Source organism: Lissotriton vulgaris, chromosome 1_1 (assembly GCF_964263255.1).
Source record: "Lissotriton vulgaris chromosome 1_1, aLisVul1.2, whole genome shotgun sequence".
In the NCBI taxonomy this organism is placed as follows: Eukaryota; Metazoa; Chordata; class Amphibia; order Caudata; family Salamandridae; genus Lissotriton; species Lissotriton vulgaris.
In genome coordinates, this window is record NC_141685.1 from 1588903725 (window position 1) to 1588924803 (window position 21079).

Consider the following 21079-nt stretch of genomic DNA (forward strand, 5'->3'; position numbering starts at 1 on the left):
ACAAAGTATTCCCATAGGGGTGTACATTACAGGTACGATATGTACATTATATATATAAGCATTCTAATTTTCATCTAAGCATTCCGGGTTGTGGCAAGCAGGTCATGTGTTGTTTAAACAGGACTAAAGGCAAGAAAAGATACTCCTCCGCCCCTCCTTACATTGCAAGATCGCTCAGATTAAGGTATGAATCCCTTAAGTTTTAACAATAGGTTTTTGCAATGCCCTATGATTACGCATTATAAATGTGGACAATTCTTTTGCTCGTTCCCTAGATTGTTTTTGTGTAAAAGTGTCCCCTGTTGAGACCTGAAATAAGGATTGTGTCCACGAATAGAAATCACTACAGGTCAACTCCATAGGAACATACAGGTACATTTATTTTTATCGAAACGGTGCTATCTCTGAGAAGAGGCCAATTGGTTGTATTAAAACGCTGTTTTTCTACATCTTAACATAAAAATAACAGCCCTGATGATAGTTTGGACACTCTTGGCCCGAACTTGAAACGCGTCGGCAAATCCAGCAAGAGCTAATCACAACATTTAGTGTGTTTCAGAACAAAATTGCCACATGCTTTCTTGCTCTTGTATTGAATTGGCTCTCTTTATGAAAATTATTTTTTGTTTATGAAATGGTTTAATATATTGCAAAATTGTGGCACTGCAATGTGTATTGTTTGTTGGATGTAATACTTGAAGTTTTTCTTTTGGATAATTTGCAAGTGTTTTGTGTTAATTGTTGATTGAGTAAGATTGTCAATAACTTATTGTATTGTGTATTCTTTTTCTGCCATTCAAAAACACTTTTTAAATAATTTGAATAAAAGGTATAAATGAATATACCGGACTAGATTTAATGAAATTGTTTATTTGGTCCTCAATCAAAAATTCACTGAGAAGGGGGCAAGTTTTTGTATGTTAGATTGATATAGGGTCCAGCCCTCCCTCAGCCCCGCCAAGGACATATCTCCTTTTGTGCGCATCCTCTATCAAAGCAGCACATTCTCTTGCGATTCTTGCCAGCTACGACTGACAGATGTGGTCGGAGCTGTATGAATTCATTGAATTTATACCGGAGGATCTTCAACAAGAGGCACTTAAGATACTGCTTGAAGGAGAGAGGGCGGCTTCAGAAATAATAGATTGCGCCCTAGACATCGCAAATACTAATTTCCGTCAGTTAGCGGATGCTGCGGTGCTCAGACGCCAGGGCTGGCTCAGAGCAACCTCCTTCAGACCTGAGGGGCAAACAAAAATCCTCTATATGGCTTACGACGGGGACTCGCTCTTCTGTAAGCACATAGATGATGCCTTGCTCGCGATCAAAACAGATACTGACACCGCAAAATCGCTTGGTAACCTGCAATACAAGAGAGGCTCTTTTAGAGGAGTAATCGGTCGTGGATTTTCTTCCAGAGGAAGTTACCATAATTAACAGAACAGGCAATACCAAACGCAGTACAAGCAACCGTATTACCAGTCATCATACCGACAGTCTACCTCCAGTAATTTCTCTTGTCAGGGAGGGAGACGAAGATCAAACAATCAAGGACGAGATGCAAACATCTCATAAATGAGCTAGGTCGGATGCCAGTCCAATATCCTTCCTCCCTGTGGGCGCGAAGATCTCTGCCTTTTACAATCAATGGTCGAACATCACATCAGACCGGTGGGTTCTCGACTTAGTAGAAAGAGGACACACTTTGGAGTTCTTTGGGAAACCACCTACGACCCCGCCCAAGGGTTCCCCCCCTCATCTTCACTTATAGTTTAAAGAGGGCGTAAACATGTTTCGCAAGAATGCGATAGAGAAGGTTCCAATCACGCAGAAGGGAAGAGGATTCTACTCTTGTTTCTTCCTAATAAAGAAAAAGTCTAGAGTGTGGCGCCCGATTCTGGATCTGCGCAAGTTCAACAAATTCTTGAAGAAACAGAGCTTTCGCATGGTGACATTGACAGATGTGCTAAATTGTCTCAACGAAGGAGATTTTATGGCTTCTCTGGACTTGGAAGACGTTTACTTCCATATCCCTATACACCCCAAACATTGCAAATACCTTCGATTCACAGTGGCTGGCGTCCACTTTCAATTTAAAGTGCTTTCATTCAGGCTGAATTCGGCACCGAGGATTAAGCGTGAGCGCAAAATCAGTTCCGCTCGCGGATTTTGCGGATTTTCGGTAAATCCGCAATCCGCAAACTCCTGCGAATTTACCGAAAATTTGTAAATCCGCGAGTGGCGGATCCGGGGGGCAAAAGTTCAAGCCTTCAAGCTTGAAGTTGTTGTAACTATTTTAGGATGGCGCCGGCAAGCTGCCAGCGCCATCCTAAAATAATGACTAAGTTAGCTTCAACAGGAAATACTAATAGATAAAATAAAGCAGGTGCTCGAGCACCTGCTTTATTTTATCTATTAGTGCTTCCTGATGAAGCTAATTTAGTAACTATTTTATGATGGCACTGGCAGCTTGCCGGCGCCATCCTAAAATAGTTACAGGATGATGGACAGCTCACTCAAGGGACCCCTGCGCACATCGGTGCGATTTCATAGTAACACACACATGGTCGCTGGAACTAGTTGTAGCTCAAATTCAGTGATTCATTCATCAGCCCAAAAACAATCGTGAGCGTCGTCGAGGCTGGGCAGGTGTGCCTTCTTCCCAAATCTACTGTCGAAAATGAGCTGTGATGCTGGATAGAGGCCTTTGTATCCTAGACTTTCACAAGCGCAATCCTCGTGCTGTTCCTGTGACCAGGAGCTTCTTTCTCTTCATCTGCTGCTCTGATCGGTCTCTGACCATTTATACACACGAGAGGCACTTGAACTCGTACAGAAGACCCCCCCCCCATTTAAAAAATCCACAAAATCCGCGAATCTGCAAATTCGTGGATTTTGCGAATCTGCGAATATGCAAATACGCAAATTCGCGGATCGTGAATACGCGAAATCCACCCATGCTTACCGAGGATATTCACCTAATGCCAGGCCCCCGTTTCTGCAGCATTGAGGTTCCAGGGGATACAGGTCTTTCCATACCTCGACGATTGGCTGCTCAAAGGACCATCGAAACAGATCACAAGAGACAGGCGGTCAGAAGCGCCCTTCGTCTATTCTCACGTCTAGGCCTCACTCTAAATGCAAAGATGTCACAATTGCAACTTTTACAGGTGTAAACCTTTCTGGGAGCCTCACTGGACACTCAAAAGTGCAAAGCATTCTTTTCTCAGGAACGTCAGGACAGACTCCGAAGACTGGCATAACAGATCTCAGCAAAAAAGTCACTTCCTGTCCAGACATTTGCGTCTCTTCTAGGGATGTGCTCTTCAGCAATCAACCTAGTTCCCTTTGCAAGACTCAGGATGAGGCCGCTGCAGGAGGGATTGCAACAACAATGGCAACAAATAGGAGGATCTTTCGACAATTGCATAAAAGTGACACCCAGAATGAGGCAAGCTCTCCAATGGTGGTCGAAAGAAAGCAATCTGTCTCCAGGCCTCACATTTCTTCAAACTATCTAGGAGTTCATTCTGACTACGGATGCATCAATGGAGGGATGGGGAGGCCATCTTCAGGACCTCAAGATTCAAGGCCGATGGTCTCATCAGTATCGGCAGAAACACATCAACAGTCTTGAATTAAGAGCCATTTTCCTTTCTCTGCAAGCGTTCCTTCCAAGAATTGCAAATTCTTCAGTACTGGTGCGTATGGACAATACCACCAGCATGTTTTACATAAACAAGCAAGGGGGAACAAGATCTCTATCCCTATTTCAGGAAGCTCGAGAGATGTGGGAGTGGATTATACAACACGGCATAACACTCAGAGCGGAGCATGTACAAGGGGTTCAAAACTCTTTAGCCGACAACCTCAGCAGATCCCTCACAGGTTGCCACGAATGGGAGCTGGAACAGGAACAGGTGAACAGGATCTTCCGAAATTGGGGCACACCAACTCTGTATCTGTTTGCGACACAGCAGAACAGCAAATGCCTTTCCTGCGCCAGCAGATTTCCTCATCGGGGGTCAAGAGGGAATGCCCTGTCCATGAGATGGTCAGGAATCTATGCATACGCTTTTCCCCCCCGATACCGTTAATACCAAGGATTCTGCAGAAGATGAAGAGGGAACATTGCACTCTTCTCCTCATTGCTCCTCACTGCCCGAGGCAGTACTGGTTCCAAGAACTGCTCCTGTTATCTCATCAACCTCCAATTCGTCGCAAGCCGACTATATCCATGCTGTTAAGGGAAGGAGGTCAGATTCTGCACCCGGATCCTCAATCGCTGCACTTGCACGCCTGGCTCCTGACTTCTTAGAGTTTAAAGATCTCCAAATCTCTGAAGACTGTAGAGCACTTCTATCTCAAGCCCGTGCTCAGAGTACTATCAGAACGTACCGTTTCAAATGGAAATGCTTTTGTTGTTGGTGCGAAGCAAATAATATCCATCCTCTTCAAGCTCAACCTGAGGATATTCTACCTTACTTACTTTCTCCAGCCAAGGCGGGCCTGGTATTCTCTTCTATTAAGGTACATCTTCCGCCATATCCCGATTCAGAAGAACTTCGAACAAGCCTTCACTATGTTCTTCTTCACGATAAAGCAATTTCTGAAAGGATTGTTTCGAGCCTTTCCTCCAATTCGACTTCCTCCTCCTGAATGGGACCTCAATATCGTCTTGTCCCAATTAATGAGGAGACCTTTCGAGCCTGTTCCTAAAGCTGAATTGAAATTCTTAACCTGGAAAGTGGCTATTTTACTAGCTCTCACTTCAGCCCGGAGGGTTAGTGAAATTCAGGCTTTCACCATTTCAGAACCTTTCCTCCATTTCTCAAAGGATTACGTCACATTGAGACAAAATCCGAAATTCATTCCTAAAGTACCGTCTCAATTTCACTTAAACCAGCCAGTAAAGTTGAAGACGTTTTTCCCAGATCCTGTCACACCGGCAGAAAAGGCCCTGCACACTCTTGATGTAAAACGATGTCTAAAAACTAAGGACATAAGAAAATCTAACCAGCTATTTATTGCTTATGGACAGGTCACGCTAGGACAAGCTGTGACGAAAGCAACCATAGCTAGATGGTTATCCTCAGTGATACAATTCTGTCATGAAAAGGCTAATAGACCTTTAGTCAGAAAGGTCAGAGCACATTCCACCAGAATGATGTCGGCGTCAACAGCTTTATTTTCTGGAGTCACATTTGCCGAGCTGCTACATGAAAGAGTGTCCATACTTTTACAAAGCATTACTGTTTGCAGTCGGCATTACAGAATGATACGGCAGTTGGAGAAGCGGTTCTGCAGCATCTTCTCCATTAAGGTTAGAGTTTTAAAGGTCTCTCACATTATATTGCTGTCATAAGAGTATGTATATATACTGTAACGTTTTGATTGTCAAATGCTGTCTTTACTATGAACTATATTATCTAATGTGATTAATCCTTTCAGAAGGTTTTCTGCATATATGTATATTTATACTTTAGTGCTCTATAACCTTCCAGTTGTGTGGGGGATGTGTAGAATTACGCTTTGTCTCCCACCTTCCGCAAACGACAGATATGGTTTTACTGCTTACTATTCTTATTCAGGCATGTGAATCTATGAAAGATACCCCAATACTGGATAAGAAAATAAGTTACTTACCTGTAACTACAGTTATCCAGTATTGATATCTTTCATAGATTCACATGCACCCACCCTCCTCCCCGGCAAGGCAGTTCTTAATTAGGGATACATACTTCTCCCTTGTGCTGGGAAAATCTGAGGAGAACTGCCTCTGCTGGTAAGTTTCTAGAGGGTGCTGACAGCTGATTGGTTGGAACTTCTTTTTCAGTTCTTTTTATATAATGAGGTAGATAGGCTGCTAAGTTTTGGGCCTTGTTGGGCCTATAGTCTTTCAGCCTACTACAAATACTTTTCTAAGGCACTGCTATTGTATATATTATTACCGTGGGACTCCCGCCTCGGCGACAGGGAATGATTCATGCTTGTGAATCTATGAAAGATACCAATACTGGATAAATGTAGTTACAGGTAAGTAACTTGTTTTCTTATACCATGTTTGAAGGAGTGAGCACATGCACTTTAACATTGGTTAGCAGTGGTAAGGAACGTGATGTCCTAAGGCCAGCAAAAACGAGATCTGCAAAACTGGAGGAAGAAGGCAAAATGTTTAGAGAAAGACCAACCTAAGGCTGACAGGTCTAATACACAACACTCAACACCAAAGAATGTTACTCTTCTCAATGCCCCTCCACTCCACGCTGCACAATGACACTCCATTCCTCTCAATGCCACTCCACGCCACTCCACACAGTGCTACTCCATGCCACACAGGGGCACTCCACTCCACACAATGCCACTCCACTTCACACAATGCCACTCCAAGCCTTCCAATGCCACTGGATTCCATGCTACACAATGCCACTCCACTCCCTCAAAGCCAAAAGAGCTCACTTAAGGACAAAGATTAATCAATGAGCATCCAAATCCAAACTATTCAAATTAAATTTTTTTTTTGTCGCTCACAGAGGTTTCGCATTTATAGATATTTAAATTAAATTTTGTGTTATTGATACTGATATATCTACTTGCTTTTTGTAGGTGACTGATGCTGCAGGAGAGTTCAGTGTGCCAAGCTCTGTGGGAAGCATTGCCGATGATGATGGTGGTTCAAGTCTTACTTTTGAATATCCCTTCGATGATATAAATATTGCTGATTTGCGGTTCGCATCTGATCTTGTACTGCGAACTATTGAAGTCCTTTATCACATGAAGAAATGGGAAGCATTGGTATACATTGCAATGCAGTTTAACATAATTACACAGTAAGTATAAATTAAAAAAAGGAGCATGACATCTTGTTCAAAAGATGCAACATAAAATGATGTAGATGTTTAATATGGACTGCTGAGTCTGTTTTTCCTTGGTGGGTAAAAATATTGTGGGTTAAGAATATTTTTTTGAAACGTAAGGCTTTTCCTGCAAGTCAAGGAGGTGAAAATTATGCCCCATAGCGGGTACTCTTGAACTGATTCTCAGTCAAGGTCTGACGGGTAGAAAATAGGCACCGGCACCAGATAGCTAAAAAAGTGGCACACATTTACAAATTACGGCCATTTTGAAATTGTAAAGACACTCTCAAGGTGATTTGTAAGGTATGTGGGAACAAATGTATTTCTGCTTGCTGCTGGCATTGTTTGTGGTATTATTAGGGCAATCAACAGCAAAACAAGGGAATAAAATAAGCTCCAAATACTGACTTTTCCAACCATACTATCAGGCACCGCTGGTTGCCATAAAGGCCAGTCCGTCTCTGTTCAGGTGAAAGTACTCCTTTGCAGTTATATGGCTAGCCTAAACCACATTTGTTGCATTGGATGAATTTGGCAACACCACCATCTTCAAATCATAGTATATGGAGCTTGGCACCAATCAACATCTTCAGTTTATGTATTATTTTATCAATGAAAATCGATACCAAAAGAGCTTTCAGAGTAAGCCTCTTAGTCCTTGCCCCTTGATATACCTCTCTAAAAAATGTGTTGTCCAGAGATTTTCGATTTTGATTTGTGTTTTCGTGTCATTACAGAAGCAATCTAGTTTGGGTAGGCATTGCTGATACCGGCTGAAGTTTTCTGAACGGTATTCTTAAAAATAGCTGATATGTTGCAGTGATAATGTAATATTTCAGGATAATATGTGTAATAAATGTGGGTACTTGCTCCTTAGTGAAAAGAGCTAGAAAGGAGAAAAGAAGTAAGTGGTTGGAATTCATCGTTCGGGGGGGGGGGGAATATTCCTTATTTGGAAGTGTTGCCCTCACACACCCATGTGGGTGTCATTTTTCCTCATTGGGCATTTTGCTCCTTGTGGGGCTGGTGCTGCAATGCTCGTGGGCCCCGCAAGAGGGCTCTTTCTGTCGGAGATCTTTTTTTGTATCAGGGGTGATGGTGTATGCAGGTGTGATGAGCTCAATATTAGGGTTCGAGAGTGTGATCTAAAAATTACCTCAAGGAAATTAAATTAAACTTTATTTAAAGTTCATTTGGTAAGGTTAAAAACAAAGTCAGTATAGGGTGCACTGAGCTAGAAAGCGTCACTACACAGTGAGTGGAATGAAGTAAACCGTCAAGGTTTCAGTATTCAGGCCGACCTGCTTCACTCTATGTTAGTTCAATACAGGATCCTTAGCGTTTCTTCAGGACCCAAAAATGTGTTCTCATAACCTAGTTCAGGGTGGGTATTTAAAGTATAGTTTTATGTAATCCCTGGTTATAACGCATTAGATCCTTACAGCCACATGCATCAAGCTAAAACCCGGTCGCAAACAGGCAGATTCTCAGAATCTGCCCCTTTGCGACTGGTATTTTTGCATTTGGGATGCATCATCCCAAATGCAAAAATCGCAATTTAAGGAATCTCTAAATTGAGATTCCTTAAATTGCGATTGCATTTAAGGAATCCCAAATTGAGATTCCTTAAATGCACTGCATCAAAGTAAAAAAAATAGCGATTTCGCTAATAGGAGTAGCAAATTACCATGAAGTTCAACTACATGGTAATTTACAAAAACTTTGAAAAATGCACTTTTTTGCATTTTTCAAAGTTTCATGTTGCGCACACACATGCCCTAAGGGCATGTGTGTGTGCAACATATCTGCACAGATCAATTTCAGGGGTGCAACAGGGTGTCCTTTGGACACCCCTGCCCCCTTGAAATTGCATTCTCAATTTGCGATTCTCTAATTGTGATTCGCAAATTGAGAATGTCTTCCCATTCATTCCTATGGGCCTCTAGGCCCATAGGAATGAATGGGGAGTTTGCGAGTCGCAATTAAGGAATATTAAGATATCGCAATTTTTTTTGCGATTTCTTCATGCATAGCCTTTTTTCTAATCCTTATTAGCGAATCCTTATTTTTCGCTAATAAGGAATCGCAAAATGGCATGGTTGATGCATGTGGGCATTAGTATTTATAGTATGCTCACCCCAATAGGTAACCATAAATCAACCTAGAAGAGATGAAAAAAGAAGTGCAGAGAAAAAGAAAACTTGAAACATCCAAACAATGATTGTTTTTAAAATTAGTTATTGTGGAAAACACACATAATGCGAGCCTGGTTTCTGCATATTGTCGTATCATGCAGTGCCATGCTGTGTTGTCAGAGCACCACATCAGCTCTTCTGTTGGTGAGTGCCAACTGTCCTAGGTCACTTGTGATATCACTGTGTGAATGAAAAACATTGATAAAAACAACTACTCATAAAGAGCCACAAAACGAACATTGTCCTTGTTACAGTTTAAAAACGTTGTTGCTATTCTTATTTCCATTTAGTATTCATATTTCTTACCCCTACTCATAGGCCATAATGTGCCTAAGTTCAAGGTAGGGGACAGCAAGATTATTGAGGTCCTGCAAAACAAAAATGAAGAGCGGTGGTGCTCACTGCATTGTTTCACCTGCAAAGTACTTAAGTATCATTCTCCTCTCAGCAGGAACTCGCATACTTACAGTTGAATGCACCGTCTGCACCCGTAACCTACCCCTTGTCCTGCCTTCTTGTAGATGAAGTGCTTGTTCAGTGGGATGTGGTTAAATACAGTGTGCCAGCATTGGTGTAATGAGTTCCACCTGGTCCATGACCTGGAAGTGGGTCCAACATCGGAACGTAGTGCATGAATGGGTATGACTCCAGTAGGCGGGGCAAACTGTGGTGGCCATTTTGGAACGGTTTAGAAGTTCTTATGTCTACACCGGTCACTGTAGTGATGGGACCTCAGTGTGGATTATGTGTGTATTAAGCAGGGAGGTAATAGCGTGAAATCCGCTCTCTTTGGATCACGAAGTTGCATGATGATAGTATTCTTCCCATTCAGGTGTTTAGCATAATAGTCAAACGGGTACAGTGGAATTGACTATCTGTGGGTTCTTATCGTACAACCTGGTGATAATGTGCAATAGGAATCTAGTGGGTATGTACTCCCAAAAGGCGTATGTTCTCAAGTAAAACAGGGAACACTTATTAAATACATGGTGTATATTCTGGTGGATCAGAGATACTCCTGGCCCTCCTTATCATTCATAAGTTACTCCCTGATTTCTCGAATTTGGGGGGAAAATAGCAAATGTGCTTACATGTGTCATACCCAAAGCCATTGATCGTCCCTAGTACTGTAACCGGGAAGGATCCACCCGTATTTTTCCTGTATCTCATGTAGGGAATGGGCGCACTTGTAAGTCATCAACAGGAGGTTTTCTATATATTTTCTTCTCAAATATTACATTTATGCCAGGGGTTTCATCGTTCAATCCATTAATGTGACTTTTCAGACTGAACACCCATCTTTGTTCTGTTGTGAATAGCAACTGCTGATCTTAGTTGTCGTTGGCTTCTAATATTGTCCATCTAATGTCATCTGAGGCGTGTTTGGCATTTACAAAATGTGTCAACATTTTAGTTGTGATGCATTTGAAGCGTATGTTGCTGCGGTGTTCTGTGATTCTGGTTCTTATGGGTCTGGTGGTTATGCCTATATATTGTAGATCACATGGACATGTCATAAGGTAAATATTATTCTTATTATTGGATTTTTATATAGCCCAAAGCTACCCAAGGGCGTCCCAGAGCTTGCTACTAGTCAGATAGCAGTATGATTGTTAAGTAGATTGGTTGAATAACCATGTTTTAAGCAGTTTCCAGAATGTAAGATGACAGGATTCGCCACGGATAAGGGGGGGGCAGCAAATTCCAGAGTTTGGCTACATTGTAGGTAAATGATCTGCCTCCACTTCTCGACCTTTTTATTTTCAATGTGGCTGCCAGATGATGATTGGAGGAACAAAGGAATTTTCTTGGTTGGTAGGGAGTAATGAGAGATCTGTTAATGGCCGGACCCAGACCCCAGTAGGTCCTATGGGCTATACAAAGGGCCTTAAATTTAACTCTTGCCGCAACCGGTAGCCAGTGGAGGGTTCTGAGGGCTTGTTTGGCAGATTTATTTTTAGGTACACCCATCAGTAGTCTAGCTGCACAATTCTGTGCAATCTAGAGTTTGCTCAGGGTCGCTATGGGTGCTCCCAGATATAAAGAGTTTTCGTAATCCAATCGAGATAGGACCAGGGCCTGTATCAAGATACTCCTGGCACTCTTTGGAAGAAGGAGGAGAATCTTGCGGAGAAGTCGCATGAGCCCAAAAAATGCACCTGTGACTTTTACAGCTTGGTCGTCGAATTTAAGGGAGCTGTCTAGCCAAATTCCCAGGCTTTTCATCTTAGTCTTAGGAAGAGGAGCAGGCCCGAGACAGCTGGGCCAGATTTGTTTAAGGTCAAGGCCCGGGGTGTTACCTAGGATCATCAGCTCTGTTTTTCCGCCATTCATATTTAGGCAGGAGTGTTCCATCCACAAGGCCACCTTTCTTAAGCAAGGTTCCCAGATCTGAAAGAGAATTGCTTGGGCCATTAAGCGAGATGACCAACTGGGAGTCATCTGCGTAGGTGACAATCTTTATCCTGTGCGGTAGCACGATGTCGGCTAATGGCTGCATGTAATGTAAACATTAAATAATGTGGGGCTCAGGGAGGATCCCTGAGGGATGCCACAGCTGATTTCCAGAACTCTGGATGAGAGTTCCCTGAGAAAACCTGGAAGGTCCTCTTCTCTAAATACGATTCAATCCATTTAAGTGCCTCATCTGAGATGCCTTTCCTCCTAAGTCTCTCCACAAGGATTTTAAAGTTCACCGTATCAAAGGGAGAGCTCAAGTCAAGGAGAATGATGGCCACTGCTCCCCCTCGGTCAAGGATCAATTTTGATTCCTCCACCACAGAGAGTAGGGCAGTTTCCGTGCCATGACAGGGCCTGAAGCCTGTTTGGGTGGTATGTGAAAGATTGTGGGATTCCAGGTATTCAGAGATGGTTTAGTTCCCATGCTTCCCTAGAGCCTTAATAATCACAGGGAGTAAAGAAATAGGACGATAGTTGCCTAAATCGTCTAAGTTAGGTTTCTTTAATAAGGCCTTCACCATGGCATGCTTCCAGGATGCTGGGACTAAGCTGATAGCCATCGATAGATTCATAAGTCTGAGCATGTGGGGTAGTATAATTTTTCCTGCTTTGAGTAATACTTGCGGGGGTGCAGGGTCCAATGGAGAGCCGGACTTAATTTGAGTAAGAATATACAATAACCTAACCAGTGTGAGAGGGGAAAGTGTTTTAAGTGCAGGATCTGAGCAGTGCGAGAGCATGTCTGTAGTGGAAAAATCACTAGGGCAAAGTGAGCTAGGAAAGGCTGAATAGATATTTTTTATTTTTTCTTGAAAGAATTCTGCAAGTTCATTGCATCGTGTAGAGGAGGCCACATGAGAAGTATCAGATCTAGGCAGCTCCAAGAGACCCTTTGCAACACGGAAGATCTCTTTGGGGGAATTAGAGGCCAGATTCATTTGTTCCTCATAAAGTGCTGATTGGGCTACTTTAATTTCACCTTGATAGCTTTTTATAGCTTTTTTATATTTTGTTTATCGGTAACAATATAATCTTTTCTCCACCTTCTCTCCAGTCTCTTACTTTACTGTTTTAAGGAACAAAGTTTGGGAGAATTCCAGAGATAAGATTTCTATCTTATCTTTTGTAAAGATAAAAATGGGACCACCCTATTCAGTGAGGATGTGATCCATGTAGAGAAATTATCAGCAGCTATGGTGAGATTAGCGTTGTGTTCTGGTTCTGATTTTTCTAAGGCAGAGGACCAGACTTCTGCTTCTAGTTTAGCCCAAGGCCTGACTCGTTTGGTGAACTTTTCAGCAGCTGGGACTGGGGGCAAAGAGAGGACATGAATGGTTATTAAAAAGTCATCAGACTGGGGCGTGGCTAAGATGGCGACCGAGGCAGACGCCGGTCCGTGAGGCTCCCAGCCTGAGTCCCTGTTCTTGACCATTACTTCGCCCTTAAGCCCCCAAGCACGAGCGCTTTGTGCCCAGCAGAGCAGAGGCACCCACTGTCCGCACTTTTGGGCAGCGAGAGACTGCGGAACTGCACCCTCATCGGCCGGACTGGAGCCCGCCAACCACCGCTGTGAAATGGCGGCCGGGACCCCGGAGTGATCTGCGCCTTCTACCGGCTGCGAGAGTGCACCTGACAACTTCTGCTCCCCAAGGCGCCCAGGTGGAGCCCAGCGATCCACGCAGGAGAAGCGGCCGACGGCCTGGCAGCCCGGTGAGTGTGCCCAGAAGTGCGGTGCGCGGCCGAGAGCGGAGGCTGCACCACCTCGGGAGGCGCGAAAATCAAGCCCCTAGATCCGGGGCCTACATCCGGGAAGCGGCGCAGGGAAGCGCCGGGTGCGGCCCGCGCCCCCAGTTATATGTGGGGGACAGAGTGCCACGAGAGACTGCAGAGAGCTCCGGGGGGAAAGGGGGCCATAAGACTGGTCTACGCCAGAGGGACAACGTGTAAATAGAGCCCCGGGCCTTGGGGCCTAGCCGGACGCGCGCACCTGGGGCAGCGCCACCGGCATGGGCTATTCAGGGCACTGCCGGGTGAGCAGAGGCGTGGGGAGGCTGCCGCCAAAAGAAACAAGACTGCTCCTGGGGGTCCGGAACCCATAACGTCCTGCCGGTGCCGTGGCGGGGTCGAGTGGATGATGCTGGGACTTGGGCGGATCGCTTCAGGCCGCCTGCAGTACACGCCTGCAGCGCTTGCCCTTCAGAGGTCCCAGGGCACAGAGACGGACGGCACACCTGCCCAGGGCGGCGCCTAGACTTGGGCCCTAGCCGCGCCGGTGCCTGGAGAGTACGTACACACAAGAGCAGGCCACCATCCATCATCCGGGCCTTTGAGACCCCCCAGGGACGCGGTGCTGGGGCACGAAGGGGCGGACTCACCATCACGGACATGCTGGCGAAGGGTGAGAAAAGTCAATCGCCCCCAGCAGCAGCGAAGCACAGCCCGGGGCAGGAGGATGGCGGGGCCCCTATTACCAAATCGTTTTTAGAGACCCTATTCAACTCCCTGCGGGAAGATTTCCAGACACTAAAGGAAGATATGGCTGGGGAGTACCGCGAACTGCGCCGTGATGTGGGCAGCCTAGGGGAATGCGTGATGGAGGTGTAGGAAGCAGACCAGACTAGGAGCGAGGAGGTGAAACAGTTACAACAAGAGGTCACCCGCCTTCGCGAGTAACAAGTCGACCTTCAGGCGCACGCGGAAGACCTCGAGTACTGCTCTTGAAGAAACAACATATGGGTCCATGGCATCCCATCCAAAACAGAGGGGAACAATGTCGCTCAATTCTTGCAGGGACTGTTTTGGGGGGATCCTAGTAGAATCTGCAGACTTTGATATACGCATCGACAGGGCGCACAGGGTGTGTCTGGCGCGTCGTGCACCTGCCCCCCTCCAGATATCCTGGCCTTCCTGCCTGACTTTCCGCTGAAGGAACGGATCCTACAGGAGGCGTGCCGGAAACAGCCCCTCCATTACCAGGGCTACCTGGTGGCGCTGTATCAAGACCTTTCAGCCATCACCCTGCAGAAGAGAAAAGCATTCAGAATAGCCACAACATTCCTGCATGACCAAGGGATTCTTTATTCCTGGGGTCACCCTTTCCGGCACGGGGCTCTGCAGCAGCTCAGATCCCTTCGGGACACATGTAGTCTACTGGGTATTGACGTAGATGAGGATTCCGGGAAGGACGACGAACCTTTACTGCCATTGCAGGAGAAATCACTGAGAACCTCGCGGGGTGCTTGGCACAGAGTGAGTAGCAGACGCTCGTCCAAAGCTACTCTCAAACCTGACCCGGAGACGATGGCACAGGAACAAGCATCGGTCATCCAGTAGGTGCACAAGGACACAGCAGCACTGGAATAGTGCAGCAACCATAAGGGGGTTTTCTTTGCACCTCCTCCATGTAACGTTACATCTGAAAGAGACACGTTAGTGATAGATTCCTTACCTTAGAATATCCCCAGGCGTCAGACTGAATCCGGAAATTTTCGCGTAGCAATACCCCTGCGCGTCGGTAGGCGTCGTCTGCGGCTCCGTGTCCGTCGTTGGTGTCGTTAGCGCCGGAATTACGTCGTCGGAGTACTTAGATGCCGCCCTCGCGCGCTGACGTCAGTTCTTCTTTTTACCGCGCCAGCTAGTGCAGATCCGGAGAAGCTCTACCCCTAGTCATTTTTTGAATGATCTTTTTGATCATTTTTTCCTTCGAGTCTTCGACTCTATCGGTGCCGGTAGGGATGCCCGGGTTCAAACCCTGCTCAAAGTGCGACCGACTGATGTCGGTCACTGATCCCCATCGCCGGTGCCTGAAGTGCTTAGGCCTCGACCACGACGACCGCACCTGCTCCGACTGCCGGGCCCTGACGTCGAAGGCTAGGCGGGAGCGGTCCCGCAAGCAGCTCAAGCTCCGGCAGTCGGCCCGCGCCACTCCAGGTTCCGGTCCCGGTCCCACGGGAGGTCGAGTGACAGGTCGCGGGGTCTGAGTCATCGCAACTCCGGGAGTGGACACTGGTCGTCAGGCTCCAAGTCCTCAACTAAGAGGCATGAGCGGTCGGAGAGACGTCATCATTCCTCCGACCCACCCCGACGCTCGCACGATGCGGCCGGGGGCTCGGGCGATACCGCCCACGCGGCTCCGCGGGAGTCGCAAGCGTCGCCGCCTGCCCCACACCTTCGGGTCCCTGGGCACGGCGCGACGCCGGAGGAGATCGAGCGGTACCTCATGGCCGTGAGGTCCCTCCCTCCTCAGTCGGGTTCCGTGGTGCCTCAGGGCCCAACAGTCCCGACTGGAGGCCCTAGCGGGTCGGGCGCTTTGGCCCCAACGCCGTCGGGTGCTTCGGCCCTGACGCCGCCGGCGACTTCGGTCCTGGCGCCGCAGGACCTCACCGGATCCGCTTCCGGATCTGGGTCGTCGCCGGTCGACGTCACGACCTCACCGGCACCGGCCCAACGGGTGTCGCCCCCGTCGCCCACTGTGGACACCGTCCCCAATGTTCCCTGCGGTCCGACTCTGGCGCCGGAACAGCAGCGCTGGGCGCCGCTTCCGACGGCCTTTGGAGATTTTTATTTCCATGAGGAGGCCCCGTCTACTAATCCTGTTTTACAGGAAACGGGTGACTAGGAAGACTGGGAGCGGTCTGAGGACCCTCTGGCACTGGTGTGCCAGTCTCAACAGGACTGGACATATGAGCTTGGTGAGGCCAGTGGTATTGACACTTCGCCAGACACTGGCTTTGTCTACATATAGTGTAGTGTTGACGAGGGCGGCCAAGGCCCTAAACCTTGAGCTCCCCGTCGCGGCCGTGAGGACTAACCTCCTCACTGGGGTCCTCAAACAGCAGTCAAGCTCCAGCGAGCCTCTGCTGCCGTTCAATGAGGCCTTATGTGACGTTCTTGTGGGCACTTGGTCCAAGCCCACCACAGGTCCGCCTGTGGATAGGAACCTGGCCAGACGCTACCGCCTGCCCTGGGCGACCCTTGCTTTTTGTCCACCCATCCCACCCTCGAGAGCCTGATCATCCAGGCCTCCAATTCCCAGACCGCTTTCCCGTCTGCCCCGCCCGACCGGGAATCCAAGAGATATGAACAGTTCGGGAAGAAGGTGTTCTCGTCTGTGAGCTTAGGGCTGCGGTCTGTAAATACCGCCTGTCTCTTGGGCCGCTACACCCACACTCTATGGGACGTGGTTGCGGACGTGCTGCCACAATACCTGGAGGAGGTCCGGGCTAAACTCGCCCAAACCCTTGCGGAGGGCCGAGATGCAGCGCGCTATTCCATCCGGTGTGGACTGGATACCACGGACTCACTGGGCAGGGCAATGGCAACGACAGTGGCAGTTCGACGGCACGCCTGGTTGAGGTCCGCCAACTTCTCGGCCGATGTCCAGGCCACACTTCTGGACATGCCGTTCGATGGCCGTCGCCTCTTTGGCGACAAGGCAGACCATGCGCTGGAACGTTTTAAAGGCTCCAGGGCTACGGCCAAGACCTTGGGCCTCTGGGCCCCACGCCAGCAATCGGGTGCCTTTCGCTCCTCTCGTGGCCACAGAAGGGGCGCCCCCACACGTGCTGCCAGCCACGCGCCGCAGAATGTTCAACAGCGCGGTAGCGGCCGTGGAAACTGCCGTGGAGGCGGTCGGGACAACGGCGAGGCCAGTCCACACATCCCTCCACAGCACCCGCCTCAAAACCTTCCAAGTTTTCAGGCCCATGTGACGCCTTTGGGAGGCAGGGTTCGCCATCACCACTCTCACTGGCGCAGTGTCACTTCGGGCAGGTGGGTGCTGCAGATCGTCCGGAGGGGCTACTTCCTCCCCTCCGAGACGACTCCTCAAGCCATGCCACTGCAACACCACCGCGTGTCGGGGATCACTTGCGGCTCCTGCAGGAGGAAGTTTCGACCCTCTTGGCCAAGGGGGCCATCGAGCGCGTTCCTGGGCTAGAAGTAGGACGTGGTTGCTACTCCCACTACTTTCTGGTATCCAAGAAGGGCAAAGGGGGCCTACGCCCTATCTTGGATCTGAGGAACGTCAACGGCTTCCTCCGGAAGGAGAAGTTCAAAATGCTGACTCTGGCTCAGGTCTTAGCTGCCCTAAACCCAGGAGACTGGATGGTAGTGTTGGACTTGCAGGACGCGTATTTCCACATCCCGGTCCTGCCGGCCCATCGGCGTTACCTGCGGTTCACGGTAGGCCACGAGCACTTTCAGTTTACCGTGCTCCCCTTCGGCCTTACCAGCACCCCACGGGTGTTCATGAAGGTGATGGGGGTGGTCGCAGCTCATCTGCGCAGGTTGGGGGTCTCAGTCGTCCCCTACCTCGACGACTGGTTGTTTAAGGCCGGCTCGCCCCAGACAGTCGTCAGCCACCTCCAGACTACGGCGGATCTCCTGCACCTGCTGGGGTTCTCCATCAATGTGCCGAAGCCACACCTGTGTCCCTCTCAGAAGCTCCTTTTCATCGGAGTGGTTCTCGACTCGGCGCAGTTTCGGGTTTACCCGCCCGAATAGCGGGTTCGGGATATACAGGCTCTAATTCCAATCTTCCGGCCTTTATCCCGGGTTTCGGTCAGGTTGACGCTGCGGCTTCTGGGGCTGATGGCCTCCTGCATCCTTCTGGTGCATCACGCACAGTGGCGGATGCGGGCTCTGCAGTGGGACCTTAAGTTTCAGTGGGCCCAGCATCAGGGCAACCTGTCCGACCATGTCCTGATCTCGGAGGGCACTGAGAGCCGGAGATCAGAGGCCTCTGGTCTCCGGTGGAGTCTCGGCTCCATATCAACCTTTTGGAGCTGCGGGCGATTCGTCTGGCACTGAAGGCATTCCTCCCGTCTGTCCGAGGGAGTGTAGTGCAGGTGTTCACGGACAACACCACCGCCATGTTGTACTGCAACAAACAAGGCGGGGTGGGGTCGTGGACCCTTTGCCAGGAGGCTCTGTGCCTCTGGCAATGGCTGGAACATCAGGGCATGACTCTGATGGTTCAACACCTGGCAGGTTCTCTGAACGCCAGGGCGGACGAACTCAGCCGCCGGTGCATGATGGATCACGAATGGCGTCTGAACTCGGACGTGGCGCAAGGTCTCTTTCTGCAGTGGGGAGAGCCTTGGTTAGATCTATTCGCCACCGAAGAGAACGCGCAATGTTATCAGTTCTGCGCGTTGGAATTTCCAAGGCGGCACTCGCTCGGAGACGCTTTTCGTCGCGAGTGGAGTTGCGGTCTGTTGTACACCTTTCCGCCTATACCACTTCTGCCCAGAGTGCTGAAGAAGATCAAGCGCGACCGGGCACAAGTCATCCTTGTGGCTCCGGACTAGGCACGAAGGTACTGGTATCCCGAGCTACTCGGTATGTCAGTCGATCCCCGGTTCGTCTGCATCTTCAGGAGGACCTTCTGTCGCAGCAGCAGGGGACGGTCCTCCACCCGAACCTGTCCAGTCTCCACCTCCATGCTTGGAGATTGAGCGGCGACAGTTGAGGCCATTTGACTTGCCTCCTGAAGTCTGTAACATCATTCTGGCAGCCAGGCGTCCCTCCACAAAGTCGGTATACGCCTGCAGGTGGAACAGATTTGTGGCATGTGCACAGCAAAGGCTGTGGATCCCCTTAATGCCCCTCTTTCTGAGGTTCTCCTCTTTCTTCTTTCTCTTGCCCAGCAGGGCTCTGGGCACTATCAAGGGCTATCTTTCAGCTCCTTCAGCCTTTCTGAGGCTGCCTGATCAACCTTCTTTGTTCAAGTCCCCTATAGTTAATCATTTTCTGAAGGGCATCACACACACGTTCCCTCCTGTTGCCTTCGTGATGCCTCAGTGGGACTTGAACCTGGTTCTTACATTCCTGATGTGCGCTCCCTTTGAGCCACTTCACAACTGTCCTCTTTGCCTTCTCTCCTTGAAGACTGCCTTCCTGGTTGCCATCACCTCTGCCAGGAGAGTGAGTGAGCTCCAGGCTCTATCTTGTAAGCCTCCTTTCCTTTCAGTCCATCCGGACAAAGTTGTGTTACGGACAAGGCCCTCATTCCTACCCAAGGTAGTCACGGCCTTCCACATTGGGCAATCCATCCCCTTGCCCACCTTCTTTCCACCTCCGCATCCCTCGAGACAGGAAGAGAGGCTCCACCGTCTGGACCCAAAACGTGCGCTCTCATTTTATTTGAATCCCACACAACAATTCTGGGTGGATGACCAACTCTTTGTTGGGTACGTGGGCGCTAAGAAAGGGAAAGCGGTGCACAAGCTACTTTGGCCGTTCCGTCCTCCTGGACTTTCTGGTGTGATTATTGGTTCGCAGACCCACACCGGGGTTGGTATTGCTGGGGTATCTATTCTAAGGTAAGGAATCTATCACTAACGTATCTCTTTCAGATGCACAAGTTACTACTTGTGTAACGATATATCTGTAAGAGACATTAGTTAGTGATAGATTCCTTACCGACCCACCCATTCTCCCCGTTCTGCGAACCGATATCCAGGGTTAAGGTCATCCCCTTTCAGGGCCCTAGTTTCATGGCACCAGTGTTGGTTTTTGGCATTGCTCTGCGTTTCTGGCGCGGAAAAGCTGTGTCTAAGAACTGACATCAGCACGCGGAGGCGGCATCTGAGTACTCCGACGACGTCATCACGGCGCCCACGACGCCGACGACGGACGCGGAGCCGCAGACGACGCCTACCGACGCGCAGGGGTACTGCTACGCAAAAGTTTCCGGATCCAGTCTGCCGCCTGGGGATATTCTAAGGTAAGGAATCTATCACTAACTAATGTCTCTTACAGATATATCGTTACACAAGTAGTAACTTGTGCATCACTAACGTGTCTCTTTCAGATGCACAAGTTACTACTTGTGTAACGATATATCTGTAAGAGACATTAGTTAGTGATAGATTCCTTACCGACCCACCCATCCTCCCGGTTCTGCGAACCGATATCTAGGGTTAAGGTCATCCCCTTTCAGGGCCCTAGTTTCATGGCACCAGTGTTGGTTCTATCATGGCTCTGCGTATCTGGCGCGGAAAAGCTGTGTATCAGAACTGACGTCAGCGCGCATGGACGGCCTCTAAGTACTCCGACGACGTCATTCCGGCGCTAACGACGCCGCCGACGGACGCGGAGCCGCAGACGACGCCTACCGACGCACAGGGGTATTGCTACGCAAAAATTTCCGGATCCAGTCTGATGCCTGGGGATATTCTAAGTTAAGGAATCTATCACTAACTAATGTCTCTTACAGATATATCATTACACAAGTAGTAACTTGTGCCGCAGGCCTGAACTGTGTACCGATAGGCCTGAGAGTATGACATTTCTCTGGGAGTTTCTGGATGGGGTAAGGAGGGGGGAAGGCGGGTTACGGGGGTTGGGGTTAAGGGGGGGTGGGAGGTTGGTATTGGGGGCTCTCTGTTGGGGTTAAGGTGGGTGTGAGAGGGACCTGTCCCTCTCCCTGTCCATCACAATGTTTAGGTCCCCTCCCAGGAGAGGTAGGGGATCCGAGGAACTCAGAGCCTCAGAGAGGGAGTTCCGTAGGAAAGGTTCCTGCCCCGAGTTTGGTCCCCACTGTGAGCAGCGCCACTCCCACCG

At 48.8% G+C, this 21079-nt stretch overlaps 1 protein-coding gene across 1 annotated transcript in view; it reads left to right on the forward strand.

Annotated features, from left to right (window-relative positions):
* The window catches only part of CFAP54 (cilia and flagella associated protein 54), a 2285874-nt gene that overhangs the window by 1121839 nt on the left and 1142956 nt on the right, over positions 1 to 21079 (forward strand). Inside the window, exon 38 of the mRNA XM_086918163.1 lies at positions 6607 to 6830. Coding sequence (XP_086774289.1) covers positions 6607 to 6830 — 224 coding nt within the window. The remainder of the gene's footprint in view (positions 1 to 6606; positions 6831 to 21079) is intronic.